This window comes from Lynx rufus, unplaced genomic scaffold, assembly GCF_022079265.1.
Source record: "Lynx rufus isolate CCGP_SWC_20201006 ecotype Redwood Valley unplaced genomic scaffold, mLynRuf1.p SCAF_12, whole genome shotgun sequence".
Classification (NCBI taxonomy): Eukaryota; Metazoa; Chordata; class Mammalia; order Carnivora; family Felidae; genus Lynx; species Lynx rufus.
Window position 1 is genome coordinate 25,742,421 of NW_025814826.1, and position 22,756 is coordinate 25,765,176.

At 43.0% G+C, this 22,756-nt stretch overlaps 1 protein-coding gene across 1 annotated transcript in view; it reads right to left on the minus strand.

Moving 5' to 3' along the window:
• JPH1 (junctophilin 1) overlaps positions 1-22,509 on the minus strand; it is an 83,096-nt gene extending 60,587 nt beyond the window's left edge. The window contains exons 1-2 of the mRNA XM_047074055.1: positions 21,980-22,509; positions 15,603-16,362 (exon numbers count right to left, since the gene is read on the minus strand). Of these exons, the coding sequence (XP_046930011.1) occupies positions 15,603-16,362; positions 21,980-22,358 (1,139 nt within the window). The 5' untranslated portion in view covers positions 22,359-22,509. The remainder of the gene's footprint in view (positions 1-15,602; positions 16,363-21,979) is intronic.
• Positions 22,510-22,756: the final 247 nt, after the last annotated feature.

Below are 22,756 nucleotides of genomic sequence, written 5' to 3' on the forward strand. Positions count from 1 at the left end.
TAATGTTTTCATTTCCGTTGGAAGCTCTTAAACGCACCATTTAGAGGCTTCTGAGCACCATCCTTACAGGAATCTCTTTGTTTTGTTCTTCTTTGAAAGTCCGGGACTCAAAGATTCATTATCCCTCTCCCCAAAGTGTCACCACCATCATATACGGTCCATGTGTGCTCTTAGCTGACTATGCTCAGATCCTTAGGGTTTTAACTCTCTGGCACACAACCAGTGATATACAAGATGAGTTCTCCTTTACCATTTTCAAGGATCCAGTTTTTCACATGTAGACTGATTTGTTCATGCCCTTGATGGTCCTGTCCCAACTCTGCTTCCAGTCCACCTTGTGCATGACAGCTAAAACCATTCTCCTCAGATGTTGTTTTGATCCTGTTACTAACTTCCTCAGGACTCTGAAACGGTTTCCACTTGTGTGTTGCATAACACCTGATTAGAGCTTTTAAGATCCTTCAATAGTCAGCACCCTTATCTAATTGTCCTCCTCTCTCACCATGACTCAGCTGTACTCTACACCACCCACTACAAAGCAAAATACTGTGCCTCTTACATTCTACACACCAGCAGTGGGGTGTACAATCCAGAAGGGTTTTGAGTACGTTTTTGTACACATATTGTAAGATTTCTCAAAAGAGGACGGAGCTTCAGAGTAAAGATCTAACAGAAATGTTAGATCCGGTGTCCCTAGCCTCCCACCTTCCTATGATTTTTATTCTTTTCTACAAACCAACCGCATTAGCTTTCAGGAACTTCAGACTAGCACCACTAGTGCTACGCCCAAATTTACTAACTTTCTGGATAGTTTTTTTTTTTCCTGGGTGGTAGGAGGAGGGGGAGAGGGAAGGGTCTGCATGTGAAAGACCCTTGTTTTCAGGTTCTGTTGGCCATGGGAGTCACCACGGAATATCAACATAGAACATCAAAAGGTTAATAAGGCAATAAGGCCAAAAGTAATACCCACTGCAGCGAAGCACAAGGACACAGTAATGCCCACAGATAATGAACACTGGTGATCTCTACTGCCTTGAAGCATTTTTCTTTCTCTTCAGGCTGTGAGTCATCAGAGACACTATTCTTGCCCTACCTGGTAAAATCTCTGTTGCCTCTGTGACAAATCATGCCTTCGCTTCCCTTCAAAATATCGCTCAAGGCTCAAACTCCTTATGAAATCTTTCCAGACCAATTCCACCTGACACCAGACACGCCAATTATACCAGAACATCCTTTACTCATGCTGTCTCTCTCATTTTTCTCCCCCTTCTCATTACTCGGCATTCCCTTAGGACCAGCATCTTATACACATGAATTTACATAGATTCATATGCATACACGTTCACATAGACACTGTTTATGGGGGGATTCTTGAGGCTTTTTTTTCCTTCCCTTTGTTGGCTTATGCCTTCTGTTTCCTTTGCAATTTCCATTATCAGGCACTGAATAGAGGAGGCCCTGTAACTGTTACAAATATAGCAAACTGTAATTTAAAGAAAACTTTTCAAGAGTAAACGTTAGTAACTGAACTTTAACACCACAAAATTAACCTATTACTGGAGATTCCGAAGGGGGCGGGGAGAAAACTGTTACACATGGTTGTCTTTCCTTTGTTTTCATTTATAGAATGAAACATTAGAGACTGTCTGCTCACTCTATAATTAGATTTTAATCATTCCAACAATGGGCTGAAAGTTATTCTGATTTAGTGAGGAGTTAAGAAGAATAACATAATTTTGAAAAATGCTCTGTCAAGTTTGTGAGGTAACATGAAAAAAAAAAAAGACCTCAAAATATTCCTAGTGGCCAAGAAAAAAAAAAAAAACCTTGGGAGGTGCTTTATGGACTGGTCCATCTATTCTTCTTTAATTCCCGTAAGACTGACCATTCAGACATTTACATAAACTACTTCAAGACCTGTATGGGATGAGGCAGGCACTAATAAACAGCTGACTGAATGAATTGGTGTCTTATTATTTAATGACTCCCTACAGGTATGAGGTATCTCCAATCAACCCTAAACTTGTGGAAGATTCAGGCCCATGCTTCCTTTCTCTCACTGCAGGTCTAGGGCAGTACTAAGTGTGTAAGCATTGAATAATACCCCTCAGATGATCAAGAATGATTGGCATGTGAGTTTTGCTCCTGGAATGTTTATGGGTACTTCAAAAATGGTTTTGATTTTGGTGATATGTCCCTCACTATAATCTTGTTCCTAACAGTATACACAATAGGACATTTGTCCTTTCAGTACACCATCTTCTGATTGAGGACAAATCTGGAGTTGGAAAAGTGAAACGTCAGTGATATGTTCCACCATGTTTCCTATCTGAATAATTTCTGTAAGAAATATTGTTGGTGTGGTTTTGTGAAGTGCAAAAACTGGCAAAGGAAGGGAATTCACACAACAGTGGAGGCCCAGACTTGGGCTTTCTGTGACAGTGTGGTCCAGTTCCTCACTTCCTCATCTCCACTGATGAGAGACCCAGAAAGATTACTTTACTTTATATGTTTGAAATAAATGACCCACATTCCAGGAATGATGAACCTTTTCACTAATCTTATTCAGAAGCATTAGAATATCACACGCACAAATGTCTTAGATGTGCCTCTGTTCCTTGCCCACCACTTCTACCCACCAATTCCTGCTAATTTCATTTCCTGCTTCTCAGGCAAGGGCATGGGTCTTTATCATCTGTCCACAGCCCAGGCCTCCACAGCCTTGGCCCCACTTATATCCATCTCAGAGACAGATGGTTCCCTGCTCACCTTCCTTCAAAGACTCCCCAAGGCCAACAAATGGTAGACAATCCAGCTCCCAAACCTTCATGACATAATTTCCTATCCTATCTTTACATTTATCAACCTTCAGCATACTTCAGAATAACCTGGGAAGCTTGTAAAAGCAAACTTCTGAGCCTCACCCAAAGAGATGCGAAATCAGCAGTAGGTGGGAGCCAAAAGATTTTAAGTGCCCCTTCTGATCTGCTGCAGGGGGTGGATGGACCACACCTGGAGAGGCAATGTCACCTCTATCCAAAGGCCGGTAGGAACCTACCCTATGTACTTTTATCCCACTCCATCTTCCTCCAGATACTCCTTCTGTCTGGGGCATCGTTGCCACCATTTGCTTCCTGCGGAATCTCGATTCACTCTCCACAGCACAGGCTCAGCCCCACATGTGTTCAGTGTTCTTTCTTCTGATGTGGTTTCAGTTTTTCTTAGAATTTACCATATTAAACTGACATAATCCGTCTGTTTGTCTCATCCACAAGATTTGTGGCTATCAAACGAATATTGGTTAAATGAAACTGGCAAAATGAAACATGTGACTAAATCACACTGCTCCCAGATGGATCTTCCTTTATGAGCCTAAGGCAGGTACGTGGGGTAAAAGGAAAAAAGTTCCTACCCCAATTCTCAAAATCTAGTGGACATTAAAGGCTTGGGCTCTGATGCTGTACTGCCTGGGGTCCACCCTACACAGGGCACCTACTTGTTTTGTGAACTTTCTACGTCACTAACGGGGTTGCTATGGGGATTAAGGGAGGTTACAGATGCCAAGGTCATGGCACAGGTTCAGACACCAGGTGAGCACTCAACCAGGTCAGCTTTGTTTGTATGTGGCCAAAAGGCATCACCGAAATTGCAATCCTCAGAGCAAAAGGGGAAGGGTGCTTGCACTGGTGCGTAGGATACGTGGGGGAAATGTTTAGCAGTGTCGACACTGCTTCCTTAGCTGGAAACACCGCCAAAAAATCAACTTACCGCAAAATAGCTAACTTTGATGTTTCTATGTCCAAATGATGCTGGGATTCTGCTACCATCAAAAATCACATCTTACAGACTCTATGCAGAGATGAGTTAAAATGTGATTTAAAATTATTTAACTATTGAAAAACTTAAAATTTTTTTAAGTTTATTTTTAAGAGAGAGACAGAGAGAGCGAGTGGGGGAGGGGCAGAGAAAGAGAGAGAGAATCCGAAGCAGACCCTGCATGTCAGCATAGAGCCTGATATGCAGCTAGAACCCACAAACCGTGAGATCATGACCTGAGCCGAAACCAAGAGTTGGATGCTTAACAGACCGAGCCACCCAGGCACCCTGAAAAATCTAATAGTTTTTTTTTAATGTTTACTTTTGAGAGAGAAAGAGAGACAGAGAGCATGCACGCCTGCACGCAAGCCTGGGAGGGGCAGAGAGACAGGGAGACGGAGGAGCTGAAGTGGACTCTGTGCCGACAGCAACAAGCCCGATGCGGGGCTCGAACTCATGAACTGTCAGATCATGACCTGAGCCAAAGGTGGACACTCAAGTGACTGAGCCACCCAGGGGCCCCATTAGTTGTTGCTGTTGTTTTTTAAAGAAAGTGCTAGTCATCTTCTCCCTAGTACTATTCAACTCTTACCTATGTATATTCCGTTGATAGCACTGCTATTGTCAGGGGTAAAATTACATATACGAAAAGACATTTTGTTAGGTTTTCTTAATTCAGTCCCGTATGGACCTTGAGCGTGATCACAAAGGACTAAGAGAGGTTAGGCAAAGGGGCGTGGGTGTGAGGGCGTTCCAGGCAGAGAGCTGCTTGTGCAAACAGCACAGGGGAGTGTTGGTGACAAGCTCACCCAAGCGGGTCAGGTGCTTCCCAGTGGGTACTTCCACCTCACAGCCCCCATCCGGCTCACAGCTCCCAACCTGACACACGGAAGTGCTATGACACCCCCCACCCCCAACACACACCGCCCCAGGGTATTTGCTCTCAACGGCAAGTTTTGTTTCTTATTCATCTTTGTATTCCTAGGGCCTAGTATCGTATTTGGACAGAGCTGGCACTAAATAAATGTTTGCCAAAGGATGTTTCTTCAGCACAATAATTTGTGAGGGTGATATTTTGTTCCAGGATGTTGCCAAGAAAGAAACAGGCCAACAGATCTTGCTCACTGGGTAGGTCCTTTGAGCACAAATCTTAGAAAGCATAATTTCACAAATTCAAGAATAGATATTCTGATACCTGAATTGCATGGTCTTAAGGCAACAGATTCCTCCTAGTCCTTAACATGAGAAGTGCTTTATTTGTGCTTCTTTAAAAGAGCTGCCTCCAGTATCCTGGACGTGGAATTCCTCTTTTGCAATGTGCCTCATAAATGTCTTTGTTCCTCAGGGTTGGGTCTGAGCTCTCTATGTATGGTACAAATCTGAATTCCAGGCTATGTTCCCTTTTGTCTTTGGGGCCAGCATCTCCCAATTCAAGAATTTTCCTCTCAAACCAATTTTCCTCTCTAAACCCATACTTTCCTCTCCGGTCCCTGTCTGAATAAACAGTACTAGCATCCATCCAGTTGGCCAATCCTGAAACTCAGGGGTCACTCTGACTCTGCCTCTCCTAGGTTTGCCACATTTATTCAACCAACCATCAAGTCCTATGGAGTCTGCCCGGGATGCTGTCACCATACATTTTCTTCTTTCTATCCCCGCTGTCACTGCTTAGCTCAGCCCATGGGCTCTTACCTAGATTGCTAGTTAGCACATTACCACTTAATCGGCCTCCAATTGTATTGCCCCTTACTCTTCCCAGTCCCTATATCACCTGCATCCAGAGTGATCTTTCTAAATTTGATCATGTAATTCTGCCTAAAACTATCAGTAGCTCTCCTCGGACTTTGGGATAATGTCCAAACTCCCCCTTTATAGGTCAGTGAGCCCCTCATCTCATCTCCACTTCATCTCTCAACACCCCCCACACCTAAGTAGTCTTTTTTCCAGCCATACCAAACATTTTACAATACCCCAAATACATGTGGGCCATTATCCTTTGTACCAGCTGGATACAAGCTGGATACCACCTGCACAATCATGCCTCCGGCCCCAGGCTATGACTAAGCTCCTCCTATGTGCTATCTAAGCTCGTAGCCAGGTGCCAATCACCTGAGAGGTAACCGCATTTTTATTTTTTGAGAGAGAGAAAACACATGTGCATGCGTGAGCAAATGATCTCATAAGTGTGAGATCACAACCTGAGCAGAAATCAAGAGTTGGCTGCATAACGGACTGAGCCACCCAGGTGCCTGGGTAATTGCAATTGTATCTGTCCTAACCAGGCTCTATGATGGGAAGAGCTGGATCCTAATCATAGTATTACATTTACACAGTATGTCATCGATTAATATTATAAGAGTGATTAAAATCATTATTTCCCTGAGATAAAAAACCAAACCTTTCTGCAAGTTCAGACCAGGGTGTTAACTAACGTGTTAGCTAATGACCCTTCCAGGGCATTTTCATCTTTGCAAGGTATCTATCAGTCACAGCTCAACTCATTCTCAAATTGCTAGGGTGAACAGGAGGGGTGGGAATGAGGGACAAGGGCCGGCAGTGGGTGGGTATGGCCCCGTCACCAGACACTCCTCCATTCCTACTCCTTAACCTGAAAGTCCAGCTTCTATGGGATTTTTCCTTAACATGTTTTGACTTAGTAGGGTCCCCACATGAATATCAAACCTTTCCCTTAATGGATGGAAGTGAGTGTAGGAAATCCTGAAATACTAATTCAAAAAGCTCTTACACCAATGTAAAAAATTAAACAGGGATCTCTGGACCAAGCCAATTGAGATCAAAATTTGATGGACTTTATGTAGTAAAACTCAGCAAAATTTTAACCTTATTCAAAAGAAAACTGACAAAAATCTAACAGTTATTTGTTAATCTCTGGCACAATTATTTTTAAAATGTTAGAAAATGAATTAATGTATTTTACTTGACTTGAGTAAGTTTCTTTCGGCACACAGGGAATTCCTAAGAAGATCTGACTTCAAAGAGTTGCACTCTTTTGGAGGCAATCTTGATTCCTTACATCTTAATTAAATTTCTGATAAAGAAGCTTATTTTGAATTGAAGCATATTATACAAATAAATGTGAAACACCGACTAAAATAGAAGGGCAAAATTATTAAAGGCTTATTTAGTTTTATTCTCAAGGGGCCGTTGTACTAAAGCTGAATGAGTTACATAAATACCTTTGGCATTTGTTGGATCCTGTTCCTAAACACAATGTTCATATTTCATCTATAATAAGAAAAGCATCTCAAAGATTTGCAAGGCACTAGTCTTGCAAGCGGCCAGTTTGGTGTCTTGAGTAAAGTGAGATTGGCGGAGTCAGCTTAATCCATGATGGAAAGTTGTGAGCGGGGTCCTCTGGCTGTCGGGCAGCTGCCGCTCAGAGGAGTCTCCTGGCTCTGTGAGCGTGCACGCAGAGCTCTGCCACTCGCCTGCAGACAGAGGCTCTGTCTCCAGGAGCACATGGGATGGAACATGGATGCTATCACACTTGTGGCTTTCATCATGTATGTGAGAAAGTCATTGCTGCTTTAACTCTTCGTATTTACAGCATCAGGAAAATGTCACGTTTCAGAGATAAAGGAGATCGAACCTGCTGCGGTTTGTACCGTCTAAGTCAACTCTGATTTTTATAGTTAAAACAAGGGTGACCTGTGTCCCAAAAACCTGGCTTACCCTCCCCTTAGAACGTTGCCTTTTTGCTCCAGTTTTCACCAAGTTGATCTCCGCAGGACTGAACGCTACCTCGTATCCCATGCACACCACACACAGCATCTCCTCCTTATGTTCTCTGTTTAATCAAAGTGGAAAGCCATGCCTCTATGATCCCCAGGTTTAAAAAAGTATGTTTCTAATGGCCCGGAAGTCTGGATAACTGTGTGACCCTCTCATTATTACGGCATAAGACTAATTTTCGTGACATTTGTATTGCTTGAACCTACTTGTTAAATCATTAGAACACCCGGCCACCTCCAGGCCTGTTTCTGAATGGGGCTGGACTCGAGAGGGCAGGTGGAAGAGTTTTTTCAAGAAAGATATTCAGAAACAAGATTCCCATAACACAGTAGGTTCCCCTGTTATGTGTAATGACCCACTAAATTTTCACAAGGTTCCCATAACACAGTAGGTTCCCCTGTTATGTGTAATGACCCACTAAATGGCGACACATCTCACAAAACATAAACTATATGTGGTTATTTACAGTTTATAAAGCCCTATGATAGCCACTCTCTCATTCAACTGTTAAAACAACTCTCCTGTGAAGAAAGAGGCAACTATCAATTCCCATTTACAATAACTTTTTTGCACCCCAGCCTGAGTGTATTAACGAAGCCTCTGGAATCTGCTTGTAGAAGAGCTGGTGATAACAGGGAAAGGGGTGACGGGTAGCAGAGGTTGATATGGAAGAGTACAGGAGGCCTAAATAAGGCAAATAATTAATGCTCTCCTCAGTAGTGAATTCCCATATTTTAGGTGATTTCCTCCAAAATCACTTTACCTACTTAACAGCCTCTTCATTAAAATGGCTTACAAGGCATTACAGAAAAATCCAACCTTCCTGAAAAAAAAAAATCACTTGCGTTAAAAACTGAACATTAACCAGAGCCCCAGTAGAAGATCATCTACAATGGTCTGACAATCTACAATGGTTTTTAAAGATATGATAGGACTACTAACATTACAGAAAAGAAATAAAGATAGAATATAAAGTAGAATTTTGATTTGCAAAAGAGAACAAGAATCCTTTTCTCCAACTGAATTTAAGAATTTCAAATTCCTGGCTCTTCACAATAACTTGGAAGAGACTCAGCTTTTTTTTTTCTAAAATTGGGAGAAGTTTAATTTGGATCCATAATGTGCACTGACTCATGGTTGACTCTGGGTTTTAATTACTAATAAGTGAAGTGAATCAAGTCAAGTAATCTTGTGAGGAACTGTTCCATTGAACGCTATTTTTTGAGCTTAAGAAAAATGACCAGGAAAAAGAAAGAGGTAAGACAAGAAAAACTTTCAAAAGGAAAAAAAGACAAGTGAGCATTCGGCGAACAGGTTTTAAAAAACAGTAAGCTCTTCGGCTCTGCTCTGATTTATCCCATATTTTGGTGATGTCAACCAGGTAGGGATGAGCTAATATTTTTATAGTGAGTATAAGCTGACTTCCTGGAGTTTCCATATCTGTTTACGGGAAGCACTCACATGTATCACTGGACCAGCTCACACCTATGAAGAATGGAGATAAGAGTTTGGCTTAACCTCAAGTTCTTATTTCCCAGCCTTGCCTTTGTTATGATTTTTTTTTTTTTAATTTTTTTTTTCAACATTTATTTTTGGGACAGAGAGAGACAGAGCATGAACGGGGGAGGGGCAGAGAGAGAGGGAGACACAGAATCAGAAACAGGCTCCAGGCTCTGAGCCATCAGCCCAGAGCCTGACGCGGGGCTCGAACTCACGGACCGCGAGATTGTGACCTGGCTGAAGTCGGACGCTTAACCGACTGTGCCACCCAGGCGCCCCTGTTATGATTTTTTAATGCTGTTGACATAGTTAAGGAAAAAGGTACCTGAAACATGCACTTTTGCATTTTCTGTACTTCCTTCACTACGGTCAGATTATAGCATGATGAATTATGAGAGCTATGTTTCCTTCCTTTAAAGCTGGTTTATAAATGCCCAAGAAAACAGAATTAGAAGCACTGGCAGTGTTTATAGCCTAAGTAGTGAGAATTTAATTCACTCATTCATCAAATATTTACCGGAGCCCTTACCAAAGTGCCCTGATCTAAACTAGCTCCTTGGGTGTACCAAAGTGAGCAAAGCTCCTTTCAGGGCCTGGCTTTCTGATCTAGTTGGAGAAAGAGATGTGAAACAAACATACTGAACTAGACGAGAGCTCAGACAAATGGGCATTTAGGTGGAAGAGGGTGGCAGTAGAGTGGGAGGGTATGGGGTTGGGTAAACCCTCCATGAAGAGGAGACTTGATGCCTAGACCTGAAGACAGAGCAGCCCTGAGCAGCTGGCTGGGGCCAGGGCACCAGGAAGAGGGAAGGGATGAGCAAAGATGTCCTTTAGAACTTCAGGAAAGCTGTCGTGGCTGAATCATTCAAGCCATGGAAGAAACAGGAAGAGTGGTAAGAAATCATAAAATACCTTTTTATTTAAAAAAAATTTTTTTAAACATTTATTCATTTTTGACAGTGAGAGAGACAGAGCATGAGTGGGGGAGGGGCAGAGAGAGGGAGACACAGAATCTGAAACGGGCTCCAGGCTCTGAGGTGTCAGCACAGGGCCCGACGCAGGGCTCAAACTCACGGACTGTGAGATCATGACCTGAGCTGAAGTCGGACGCTTAACCAACTGAGCCACCCAGGCGCCCCTTAAAATACCTTTTTAAATGAAAAAGCATGGGGTGCCTGGGTTAAGCATCCAAGTTTGGCTCATGCCATGATCTTGCAGGTTCATGGGTTCAAGCCTCGTGTCAGGCTCTGTACTGACAGCTCAGAGCCTGGAGCCTGCTTCAGATTCTGCATCTCCCTCTCTCTGCCTCTCCCCCCCTCATTCTTTCCCTATCCCTCTCTCAAAAATATTTTTTTTTTTTTTTGCAACGTTTATTTATTTTTGGGACAGAGAGAGACAGAGCATGAACGGGGGAGGGGCAGAGAGAGAGGGAGACACAGAATTGGAAACAGGCTCCAGGCTCTGAGCCATCAGCCCAGAGCCCGACGCGGGGCTCGAACTCACGGACCGCGAGATCGTGACCTGGCTGAAGTCGGACGCTTAACCGACTGCGCCACCCAGGCGCCCCTCCCTCTCTCAAAAATAAACAAACATTAAAAAAAGTATGGAAAATATGTCTTTTATGTAGGAGTTTTGAAAAAAATGATGTCATTTTTCATATTCAAGTCCAAACCTGGCAACATGGAATCCAAACTCTAGTTGTGAAAACAGGTGCAGCAGGCACACCTGTGCACCAGTTCCTTGGGCTTCAGGCCTCCACATTCGACCTGGTGCTTCTGTCCCCTGTACAACTGCATCTGTGACAAGCCTGGCAGGGAGAGTGCTGGGCCAGGGACAGCACAGGGCTCCCTCCTGACATTACTGGCCCTGCTGTTACCCCCTGAAGTTCAGGAGAGGCTGGGAGCAGCAGTCACTGACACGTCACGGTAGTCCTGGAAGCCTGCCCAGTAGAGTGAGCACCGTCCCAGCTTCAGGCAGTCTGGCCACAGAGTCAGAGAACAGGGTAACTATTCCATTCCACTCTACACTTCCACCTTGTTTCCTTTCTTTGAATCTGTGTGCTTCAATGAAGGCAGTACAAACAAATGCCTAAGGTTCTCAATTGCTTTAAATTTTTTTCAAATGTTTATTTATTTTTGAGAGAGAGTGGAAATGGGGGAGGGGCAAAGAGAGGGGGGGACAGAGGATCCGAAGTGGGCTCTGTGCTGACAGCAGTGAGCCTGATGTGGGGCTTGAACTCACAAACCATAAGATCATGAGCTGGACCAAAGTTCAAAACTCAACTGACTGGGCCCCCCAGGTGCCCCAGGTTCTCAACTGCTTTAAGCCAGCTCTCTTCCATCCTTTAGCATGATAACCATGTCCTCTGGGGCTCAGAGTCTACAAACCTCTTCTTTTGTCTACATCCTTTTCTAAACGATCTTTTTCCAAAGAAGAGTGGTTCTCTGAGGGCCACTCATATGCTATCTCAGCCAAATGCCTCACTTTAAAACTCCTTAAAATATTTTTCTCAAGAAACAGTACTCTGAACATGTCTTAAGAAATTACTGAAGACAAGAGTTAAATGGGGTAAAAATGCCCAAATGAGAACTGTCATTGAAACAACAGGTATGGAAGGGTGATCTTGGGCACAGCGCTGGTCTCGGCCTCTGAATGTGAGGGGCTTGAGATATTCAGAGCTGCTCCCCTACATCTGGAACCTTTCTTTAAAAACAAGGGTGAGACAGTTTCTCAATTCTAGCAGGTGATTTTTACCCGCAGGACCAAGACAAAAAGGGAAGAAAACATTTTGTTAAATCTTATACTTTTGGTACTTTTTAGATCAGAACAGAAACCTGAGGAAAAGTTACAGGAGTCAGCAAATTAATAGTACCCCTTAGAGTTTTCACTCTTTCTTTTAAAAAATGTTTATTTTTGAGAGAGACAGTGTGAGCAGAGGAGGGGCAGAGAGAGAGGGGGACAGAGGTTCTAAAGCAGGTTCTGCACGCTGACAGCAGTGAGCTCAATGCGGGGCTCGAACTCACAAACTGTGAAATCATGACCAGAGTTGCAGTCAGATGCTCAGCCAACTGAGCCACCCAGACGCCCCAGAGCTGTCACTTTTTAAGTGCTAACCTGCTAGTAAAGGATCAGTATCTACTGATTCTTTATCTGCTGCATTATTTTTACTATCTACTGGTAACATGATTCCCCACGTTCTCTTATCTGTAAGAATTAAACAGGGGCCCACAATAAGTCTTCTGAAATACGCCTCCTGTGCATTTCCTACGGAGATACACCACTACTCCCTATTCAACGAAGCAAAAGAAAGGTCCACAGACCTTCTTGAGTTTCTGGGCTGAAGTTGGTTGGTTCCATGTCCCCCGATCTCCCTGAGGAGGATATAATTATTTTCTCTCAAAGCCAACTTGAAGCTTTGCTTCAGGATAATATAAGGTGATGGTACACAAATGGATCCAACTCCCTGAGACTTAAGTAACAAAAAATTTTCCACAGCCTATGAAATAACAGCAACAGAATAATGATTAGCACTATCTGGGTGGCAAACTAAGATGGTCAGTAACTATTAAAGTTATCATCTCCCTCTGTTGCTAATGGCGAACAAGTGATTTTGAGAGCAGCAGCTGCCAGGAGGTAGTTATTTCTAGTTGTTATTCTGCCATTACTGGGGCAGGATGAGGGGGAGAATGTCACCTTATGTTGTTAAACTTTTGCTATTTTGTAAAACCAAAACACTAACAGTAACTACTGGAGGGTCCAGGAAGTACTGAGCAGATACTGAGACATTATAAAGAGCCATGGTTTATGACAATATAGCAAGAAGTCCCCCCCCCCCAGCCATCTCCAAAACCTTAATGGAAGCTTTTTTTTTTTCTATTATTTATTCATTCACTCATTTAATGAGAGCATGCTTTCATGCTGGGGCAGGGGAGATACAGAAGGAGAGATCGAGAATCCCAAGCAGGCCTAAGCATGGAGCCCAGCGTGGGGCTCAATCCCATGATCCTGGGCCAAAATCAAGAGTCTGAGGCTCAACCAATGAAGTCAGCCAGGTGTCCCTCTCTTTGTTTAAAAAAAAAACAAAAAAGCTTTTAAAAGAATGTAGAACTTTAAACTCAGAGCTACTGAAGGGGAATGTCAATCCATCAGCTATTTTCTACAAAAACAAGTGGCAAAACTCTATATCTGAAGTATCATTAAAACAAGGAATCTGGAAAGAGGAGTAACACAATGAAAGTAAGGAAGACATAAAAGGTTACTTGAGAATTTTGTTTTCTCTATTGCATCATCCAAATAGTATACATATATTTTTTACTGTAGTTAGAAGAGTTAACATGATATCTACCCTTTTAACAAATTTTTATGTGCACAATACAGTATTGTTAACTGCATGCACAATCGTCTTGCTTAACTGAAACTTTATACCTGTTCAACAGCAGCTTCCCATTTCCTCCTCCCTTCAGCCATTGACAACCACAATTTTAGTCTCTGTTTCTAGGAGTCTGACCATTTTAGACACCTCACTTAAGTGGAATCATGCAATATCTGTCCTGTGACTGGCTTATTTCACTTACTATAATGAATTGAGCATTGAAAAGATAGCTAGGTGAAATTTTTAGGAAGTAGTTAACTGGCCAAAAGTATATTTGATTAAAAACTATACAACACAGTAATCTCAAACTATATTACCACTACCCCCAAAAGATTTTCAACAGAGAGGATGTGGCTAGCACTTGGGTAGGAGTTTATGATACTAGTATAATCAGAGATCCTTGCATTACAAGCCTTTCCCTTTCATTATGTAGATTCCTCCCATTTAAACTAATCATAAAAGTCAATAACTAAAACAAGCTTAAGAAAATCATTTGCTAGAGTGTCCTGCACAGTTTTACTTTGCATCTGCAGAGATCAAACTGCTTCTACTAGGATCACTAAGCTGTAAGGTGAAAGCAAATGGAAAAATCCAGGAGTGCATTTAAAATTAGAGGCCAGGGCATAATCAAAGGTATAGCACTAGCTCAAAAGTTAGCTGAGGGCCAGGAAGCCAGTAAGATTAGAGGTGCCAAGTATCCCATCTATAAGCAAACTGAAAAGCAAGTAATTCAACGCTTGGCTATTAGGGAAACTATGGTCTAAAATAAAATAATGCTCAACAGAGAAACGCGGAGAGGCCCTTCCCGAAAGTTTATGCTAATCAACAATAAGCAATATTAACTTTAAAATAGGAGGAGTTTGGGATAAAGATGGAAACCCTGAAAACTTTTGACACCTATCTCAATATAACACAAAAAACATGACCTCTTCATTTTCCAAGTAATGTTTCAGATACTCAGAAGTAAACAGTGACCATAAAGTTTTTATTTTTTAAAGAAACTTCAAAAGTCTGAAAGTATAAGGTTGAACCTTGTGCCTTGTGCAAGTGCCATTTTTTGAACATCAAGAAGTTCAAATATCAGAAATTTTGTATGGTTCAACCAAAGAAAAGAGAAGCTTAATACAATGCTAAGAATAAAAATCTGAAGACACGCTAATATTCTGTGGCTTCCAAAGGACATTTACTTCTACAGGAAAATATTACTCAAGCAAGAAAAGGGTTTTTAATATTCTATGCTAAATGTACGCCTCAAGTCACATGATACTGTGGCCATTCGGTGGCCATGTAAATAAGCCTAAAAATCATATTTTCCATTTATAACCATCTTTTTTTTCTTTTTTTGTCTACAATATGACAATTCTATTCCCAATAGATTTCTCCATCCCTCTCTATGGACCCCAAATCCAGCTATTCATGGCAAAACTTCAAGCACATAGTCCTTCTGTGCCCACATACACCCCACTTCTCAATCTATAATTCATCGCGATCTCCTACTCACTCCATCCCTTCTCTACTGCTCTACTTTCTTCCAACTTTGGCACACTGACAGTCCCATCTGTCCATGGCAGGTTCCCCCCACCCCTTTCCTTTTAATACACCGGTGATCTAATCATTCCAGCATAGAATGTGACAATTTGTATCAGCCTTAGTCCCTATGCCATTCCCATACAGTTGAGCTCTGTTGTTTTAAACAATGCATAGGAGATTTGGTCTTGTAACTTTCCATTTCTGCCATATCTAGATCTTGGTGGCTTTCTCAAAAAAAAAAAAAAAAGAAAAAAAGAAAGAAAGAAAGAAAAAAGAAAAAGAAAGAAAAAAATCATTCTCTGTGGTAGTATTAAAACAACACACCCCTGAAAGTAACTTTCTCGATTCCTGAAAATGTGCACAGTCTGAGTGACCCGACGTTAAGTATTAGGGAAGTAGTTTGTGACAGCAAGGGGATCTCAATGTGCTTCCACATTTTGCGATGACGGCCAGGTTCAGAACAGTGCAGGTACATTTCTGACTCTCATTCCATTGGAATTAATCATTTTCTAACTTTGATTCTGGCAGTTACAGAAGCAAATATGGTGATGTTACCAACAGAATGACAACCAAAATATTTGATATCCCACTGTTTCGAACGACCATGCACAACCGCCCTGCATTTACATACCTTGAATTTGCTATTTCCACTTTGGTTCTCGCCATGGCAGCTGCCCTTTGCGCGCCTTCAATTGCTCGGTCCACCTTCTCCCTAGTTTTTGTATTTCTTATTGGTATAAGCTGCTTCCTTATTCCACGGACCAGAATATTATTTTTGTATTTCCCCTCTTCTTTGGAGCCGTCGGGAAACACGGTGCAGCCATATCCATGCCTCTTGTTATTTGCCCACTCTCCTTCATACTTCATGCCGTTGGAGCGCTCGCTAATGCCAAAACCATTTCGCTTGTCGTTCTTCCACTCGCCCATGTAGGTTTCCGTGGTGGTGGCGTCGACGTGGTCTTCCACCGGGCAAAAATCACAATCTACGTCGCCGAAGCTGATCGTGGAGTTGGCATCGCTGGAACTAATTCTGCTCATGGCCGCGTCGCTGCGGACCGAGCTGCGTTTGCTGGAGATGGAAGACTTGGATTCGGACTTGCGAAGTTTCATGCTTCCGAGAAGGGAGCCCCTTCGGAAGAGGCCGCCCTTCTTCTTGCCCGCGAGCTCCGCGTCGGCGTGGAAGTTGAGCACGAAGCCGCCGCGGGTGCCGGCGGGGCTGTCGGCAGCGGCCGCGGCGTCGTGGAGCACGCTGCCATTGCTCTGCTCGCTGCGCAGCGAGGCCATGGACGTGCGCAGCGGCGAGCGGATCACGGTGGCCATGCCGTAGGGCACGCTCTGGCGCACGCCGTAGCCATGCCGCATGCCGCCGGCCCATTGGCCCTGGTAAGTACCTTCGAGAGAGACGGCAAGAAAGCACAGTGTGAGTCGGGGGCGGAAGAGGTGCGATCTCGCCTGCCAGCACCTGGGTGCGTCCCAGGAGAGCCCGGTGCTCACAGCAGGCAGGCTCATGGTCAAATCCTACACGTATCCAAGTCAACTCTAAGTGACACTTTACGTTTCATCCACTTGTGGGTTCCCGCCCTGTAATCTTGTGTCAATGGTTTCAATGTAATTGTTTAGCATTTTCCAAGTTTGGTAATTTTCCTTTTCATTTAAAAATTTATACGAATGTTTCAGATGAAACCACCACTTTCTAATACAAAAAGAGTGATCATTAGAAAACAACTTTTCTCCCCTGATCAAAATCCCTCATACGAAGGCAGTGTCACAAAAGATGAAATGAGTTCTCTTCCTGAATTTTAATTTTACTCATTCAGCTGAAAAGCTCTAAAAGCTCTAGGTCTGTCACAATAACATTCCAACAAGCTAAAAGACTTAAAATTGTTAATGATCGGGACATGGGTCATCAAACACATTATTTTACTTTACATTTTCTTTCTTTCATGTTCACCATCTTTTTTTAGGGCAGGGAAAACTTTAATATTTAGGATTAGATTTGGGAGAAATTTTTGAAGCGAAGAGTGATTTGACAAATATGATACAGATCCTGAATATTGTGGGACATGAAAAAATGGGCAATTTAACATTTTGTACTTCCAGGTGAAATGGTCAAAGATTTGCCCTGTACTCGTTGCCAGATTTCTGCTTTCTCCCCGTCATTCTCTTCATGGATTTCCCTAGTCACTGCCACTACATGAGCCACATCATGGACTAGAAGCACTCAGAGAGCAGGAGTTCCCTCCTAAGCGAGGGCAAAATTTCCAGTCTCACGGCTTATGTGTCTTGTGATCTGCAGGTGTTGATGACTTTATAGTAAACAGCTATGATGGCTCAAAAGAATATGCTATTTACCCCTAGAAAAACTGGACTAAGGCCAAAGTAAAACTTCCATTCTTTAACAGTCTGGAATTCATCTCAGAGCAAAGGGGTGTTTGACAGTGTCCCTCAAAACTCTGTTGACACCAGATCACTTCAATGAATATTATGCCTTTTTAGGAATAGGATAATCTCTAATCTAAAGCATTTGTGCTCAGTAGACTTTTCTATTAAACAAGTTAGCAAAATAACATAGTGCTGCTTTTAAAATAATCACATGCTTTTAACTGAATACTAAAATTAGGGAACTTATGGGTGGCTCAGTCAGCTGCAGGACTCTTGATTTTTAGCTCAGGTCATGACTTCATGGTTTGGGAGTTTGAGCCCCGAGTTGGGCTCTGCCCTGGTGGTATGGAGCCTGCTTAGGATTCTCTCTCTCTGCCCCCTACCTGCTCTCTCTCTCTCTCTCAAAATAAATATAAGTAAACTTTAAAAAATCTTAGGGAACATAGGGAAAAAATTAAATTTAGGAGTTGAGAATTTTCTTTTCAAAATCAAGGCCATTTCCTTTACTTAAAGGCACATTTTAAATTACAGTATCCCCCATAAGTTATCTAGAAATTTTAAGATGTAAGTATTTCTGTATGATTCATAGTAACTCACAATATCATAGAAAATAAATTACAGCGATATAATTATTTGATGTAATCAAATGTCTTGACCTCTCTCAGTTTCTGATTATATAGATCCACCTTGCAGTCGCCTTTCGTTTTATATTGCTACACACAGATTTCCACTGTGTGACATACATTTACTTTTTAAATACTGAGCAATGATGCTAGTGGTTTTGTACCATTGTGTTAATACGTACTGATTATTTCATTGCATTTAGAAGTTAAAACTGTAATGGATCCAAAATCAAAAGTTTTGACTCATTTCAAGACTACCTTCTTTTTTTGTTTATTCTGATATATTTATGTCCTATAAACAGACCTAACAGCAGGGCAACAATGAAATTCTAGGATGCCTGGTACTGTGAATGTCCTATTCTAGGCAAATGTAAAAGTTTGAACCTGACCTTTATGAACTTCTAAGAAGGTAGGTGGGCCATAGCTTTCTCAAAAGGAGTAAATCCAAAAGGATAAGATAGTCATTTAGACAATTCAGGTTAAGAAGGTTTCTACTGAATATTAGCCATTTCCAAATACACCACCTTAACAGGGAAGGGAATTAAATTATTAGGAAATTTGAACTTTGACTTTTCCTTTGTCTATATAGATAAAATACAAGTTCCAGGATAAAAGTTCTACAACTTGACTTACATGTACTAGAACAACCTTTTTAAAAAATATTTTGTTTAGATAAACAAGGGATCCTATAATCATCTCCTACCTTTCTACATCATGACAAGTTAATTTTGCAAAAATAGTTTCCAAAGGTGCTATTTGAGATCAATTAAGTTTTATACTTTTAAAATGCAACCATATCATCTTAGTAAATGTTTAACAGTGAGGGAGAATTAATAAGTAGCTTCCTTGAACTGGTATCTCCAAAAGTAAGACAAGCATTCAGAATTTCCAAATAAGTACTGCTTGAAAATCCAAGCAGTTTGAGGCAACAGCAGTAATTAGAAAGTTTATCTCTATGCTTAACTGTCAAACAGGGAAGTGGGGGGTGGGCAAGAGCATTGGCCACATTCCCATCCTATTTTGTTAAATCACAGTATATGGAAGACTTCCTCCATAGAATTGCTAAAAACCAATTTACAGTCAAACTGTTAGTAGTTCATTTGAAATTTAAAATAGGGTTAGTCAATGAACTTAGGAAAAAAGGGCTTCTATTTTTATGAAACAGGTGGGTACCAACTTCTCCCCGCTGTCCAAATAAAGTTCTAATTAGTTCCTCTCCATTCCTCAAATAAAGATGCGTATTTCACAAGTGTAAAAAGTATTTTGATGGGTTTTTAAATTACATTCTATGATTTTTCATCTGGGAGCTGGTTTTCTAGATATAGCCATTTTAACTACAGCCTTGTAGTGGAAGGCATCCAGTTCCAGTAAAATGTATACTGTGCTATGCCAAACTTACATCTACGTGCTATGAATGGGCATATGCAAGCATATACAGTTGATAAAGCAATGCATCTTCCTAGATATTTTCAATAGTTTTATGACTGGTGGAAAAAAATGAGGTGCAGATCAGAAGTTATGCAAAAAATTCTGGGCACCTAGATGTGATTTCATTACTATGGTACTAATTTATTTTTAATTAATTTTCAGGCAAGTTCTATGCCAGCAACACTTCACACAAATTACTGATGAAATAAGTGGTACTTCCCACATGAAACTTCTAGTTTAATGTCATCACAAAATACATGGAATCAGATTTTCCCTAAGTTTGACAGAAGGTGCACAGGGATGGGCATGTGGTGGTGCAGAGACAAAAATAAGCTAATTCTTAAGAATAGGGAAGGTGATATTTCCTATTTTGGCCAAAACTTTTGTATAAAATAAGTTATTGCAATATACCTCTACTTAGAGCACCACTTCATGATTAAGGACCTTCTAATTAAATGGAGTGACATATGAAAGAAAGCAGAAAATCAACTTGCACAGAGGAGACCCTGAAAGTGATTTTTAAGGGTTTTTTTCCCTTCCTAATTGGTAGCATATTTGATTTCTTTTAATAGAAAAGGAAAACCACAGTCCTATGGTGATGCCAAATTTTAAGGGTTTAAAAAATTTTTAAGTTAGTTTTAAACCAGAAGGCAGATTATCCATAAAGTCATCCCAGTCACTTAACTGAGCTTCTAAAACACATAGAGGACCTTTGCTATGCTGCATATTATATATATATATATATATATATATACACACACACACACACATATATATATATACACATACACACATGTATTTTATTGCTACATATTATATATATATATATACACATGTAGTTTATTGCTAAGTGTAATGAATATTCTAAACTAAGAGATTTTGTTTAATGAGTAGTAACTTTTAAAAGACGAATTTATTTTTAACCTTCCCAAACTGAAGAGAACTATCCTTGTCCTTCTTAAAAGGTTGTAAAATAACACGCACATTTAAAAAATAAATTTTGCATTCTACTTTTGAGCATGGAATTTAGTTATATTACAGATCTGGGGCCTCCAATAAAATCCAATCACAAGCTAGCGTATTTATAGGGCTGTCAACCAAGGCACTATATGCCCATTCAGAACATTTAAGGGCCCGAATTAACTACTGTGGAGCTCAAGACCCATGCAACCCTTATAAAAGTATTATGGAAACAGTTCCCCCCCCCCTTAATCCATGAGAACCATATCCTTTATTTATACTGTGGGATGGAAAGATGTCCGTTTTATCGAATTCTACCATTGTACTGTTTTGCATCTGAAATACAGCCCAAGTGTTCTGAGTAACTGAAGTGTACAAATTGTATAAGCTTTTATATAAGTAGTGGCCTAACTGAGGTTGCAGTGGGCTGGAGAAACTTTTAATTGGATCCTTTTCATACCCTTCAGCTCTGAGCTGCATAATTACGAAGCTGACACTGCCTCCTATAACCCTTTTCAATTAACTATGATTATGTTTATTACCAGAAAATGTATTTTGCCAAAGTATAACCCATTCATCCTTCTCCACTTATTGCACAAGGAAATTCATCAGGTTTTGCACCTGTTTCAGCAATGTATACTTTTTGTAATTAAAAAAAAAAAAGGACTCTGCCTCTACACAATTCATTTTGCAAATACTGTTAAATATGAAAATAAGGTGATTTTGTGCATAGCCAGCATGTTGAGGTCATACAACTTAGTGCAATTTGGTGATTCCATATTGCCACTCTCTGGAGTAAAGTGGCTAACTTAGCAACTGCAGGACCAGAGCTTTCTAATATATTTCTTAAAACGGAGGCTTCCTCGTTCCTTTCTGAGACATTTTCCTAGTAATTTGCCCAAAGCTCTCCAGGTCAACAATGACTACCAACCATTCTTTTGCTTGAAAGCCACTACTTTAAGGAACGAATGAAAACTAGGAAGAAAAACCCACACCCTCTGAGCCCCACCTGCATCAGGTGGCCTCTCCACTTCCATAGCTAGGATATTTCCAAATGCACTCCAAATAAGGCACAATTCCCCTACATCCTAGTTATGGGGTTCTGTTTTCTATCTTTAGGCTACGAGAGGACCAGAAGCGAAATACGACTCCACGTGAAACCAATCCGGGGAGCGGTCAGCACCGACCGCCAGGCTCACAAGCCCAGGGCGTTCGCTCTAACTCCACGGGAGTGGCGTTTTCAAACCCGGCCGGGAGAGGGAGGGATCAGGAACGTAATGTGACGGGCTCAAGTGACAGCGTCCTCTCTCCAGCCCAACCCACCCGGGCGGCGCTCCCTCCTGGTGGCAGTGCAGCGCTGGCGCCGGCCAGGTATATTCACGCCTTGCTCCCCCGGGTGTGGACACACAGCCCGTTCCAAGAACCAGGGCAGATCAAACCCCCGCGCACTAGTCGCGTCTCCACGCTGGCGCGGGAGGTGGGTGGGAGGCTTTCCCAGGTGTTTTGGCGGGTTTCCGGACACGTGCGCCTCTCGTCCTCCCCGCTTCCCCGCAGCCTGGGCAAAGCCCACCGCACCAGCTCACGAAGCAGCCGAGCCGCCTGCGACGCTGCTCACCTCCGTCCCCGTAGGTCTCCACGCCGTACCCGTCCTGCAGCCCGTTACTCCAGGTACCCTCGTAGCGAGCGGGGGTGCACAGGCTCTGCCGGACCCCGTAGCGCCCCTTGAAACCATGTGACCACTCCCCCCGGTACATCCACTTGCCCTTCGTCTCCACCCCCAGCCCGTGCCGCTTGCCCTGCGCCCAGTAGCCCTGGTAGGTGTTGCCGCTGGGCCAGGTGTAGCCTCCAGCCACCTCGAAGCCGTGTGACCAGGAGCCCGAGTACTCGCCCTGGCCCTTGGGCCCCGTGCAGATGCCATGCCCGTGCGCCTTGCCCTCCTCCCAGCCGCCGCAGTAGGTGCCGCCATCGTCGAAGTCGAACCTTCCGCCCGTCATTCGGGGGGCAGCCCCGGCGCGCTCCCCGCGGGGGCACGGACGCGGGCAGAGCTGGGCACGGCAGGGTGTAGCTCGGGGATGGGGGCCCGGCGGGCGAGCTCACGACAGCGCCCCGGGCAGCTCGCGCCGCCGCTCGGCTCCAGTCCGACGCCGCCCCCGTCCTCCCCTCTTCTTTCGCCGCCGCCACCGCCGCCTTCCTCCTCCTCCTCCTCCTTCCCCGCCGCCGCCCCGGCCAGCGCCGCGCGCGAGAGGACAGCCCAGGCTCCGGAGCGGACCTTCAGCTGCTCCCGCCCGCCCACGTGAGCCGGGCGCCGCCCCGCGCCCGCCCCTCGTCCCCTCCCCGGGCGCCGAGGCCCGGCCCCGCGGCGCTCCGGCCCCACCCGGCCCTGCCCCCAGCC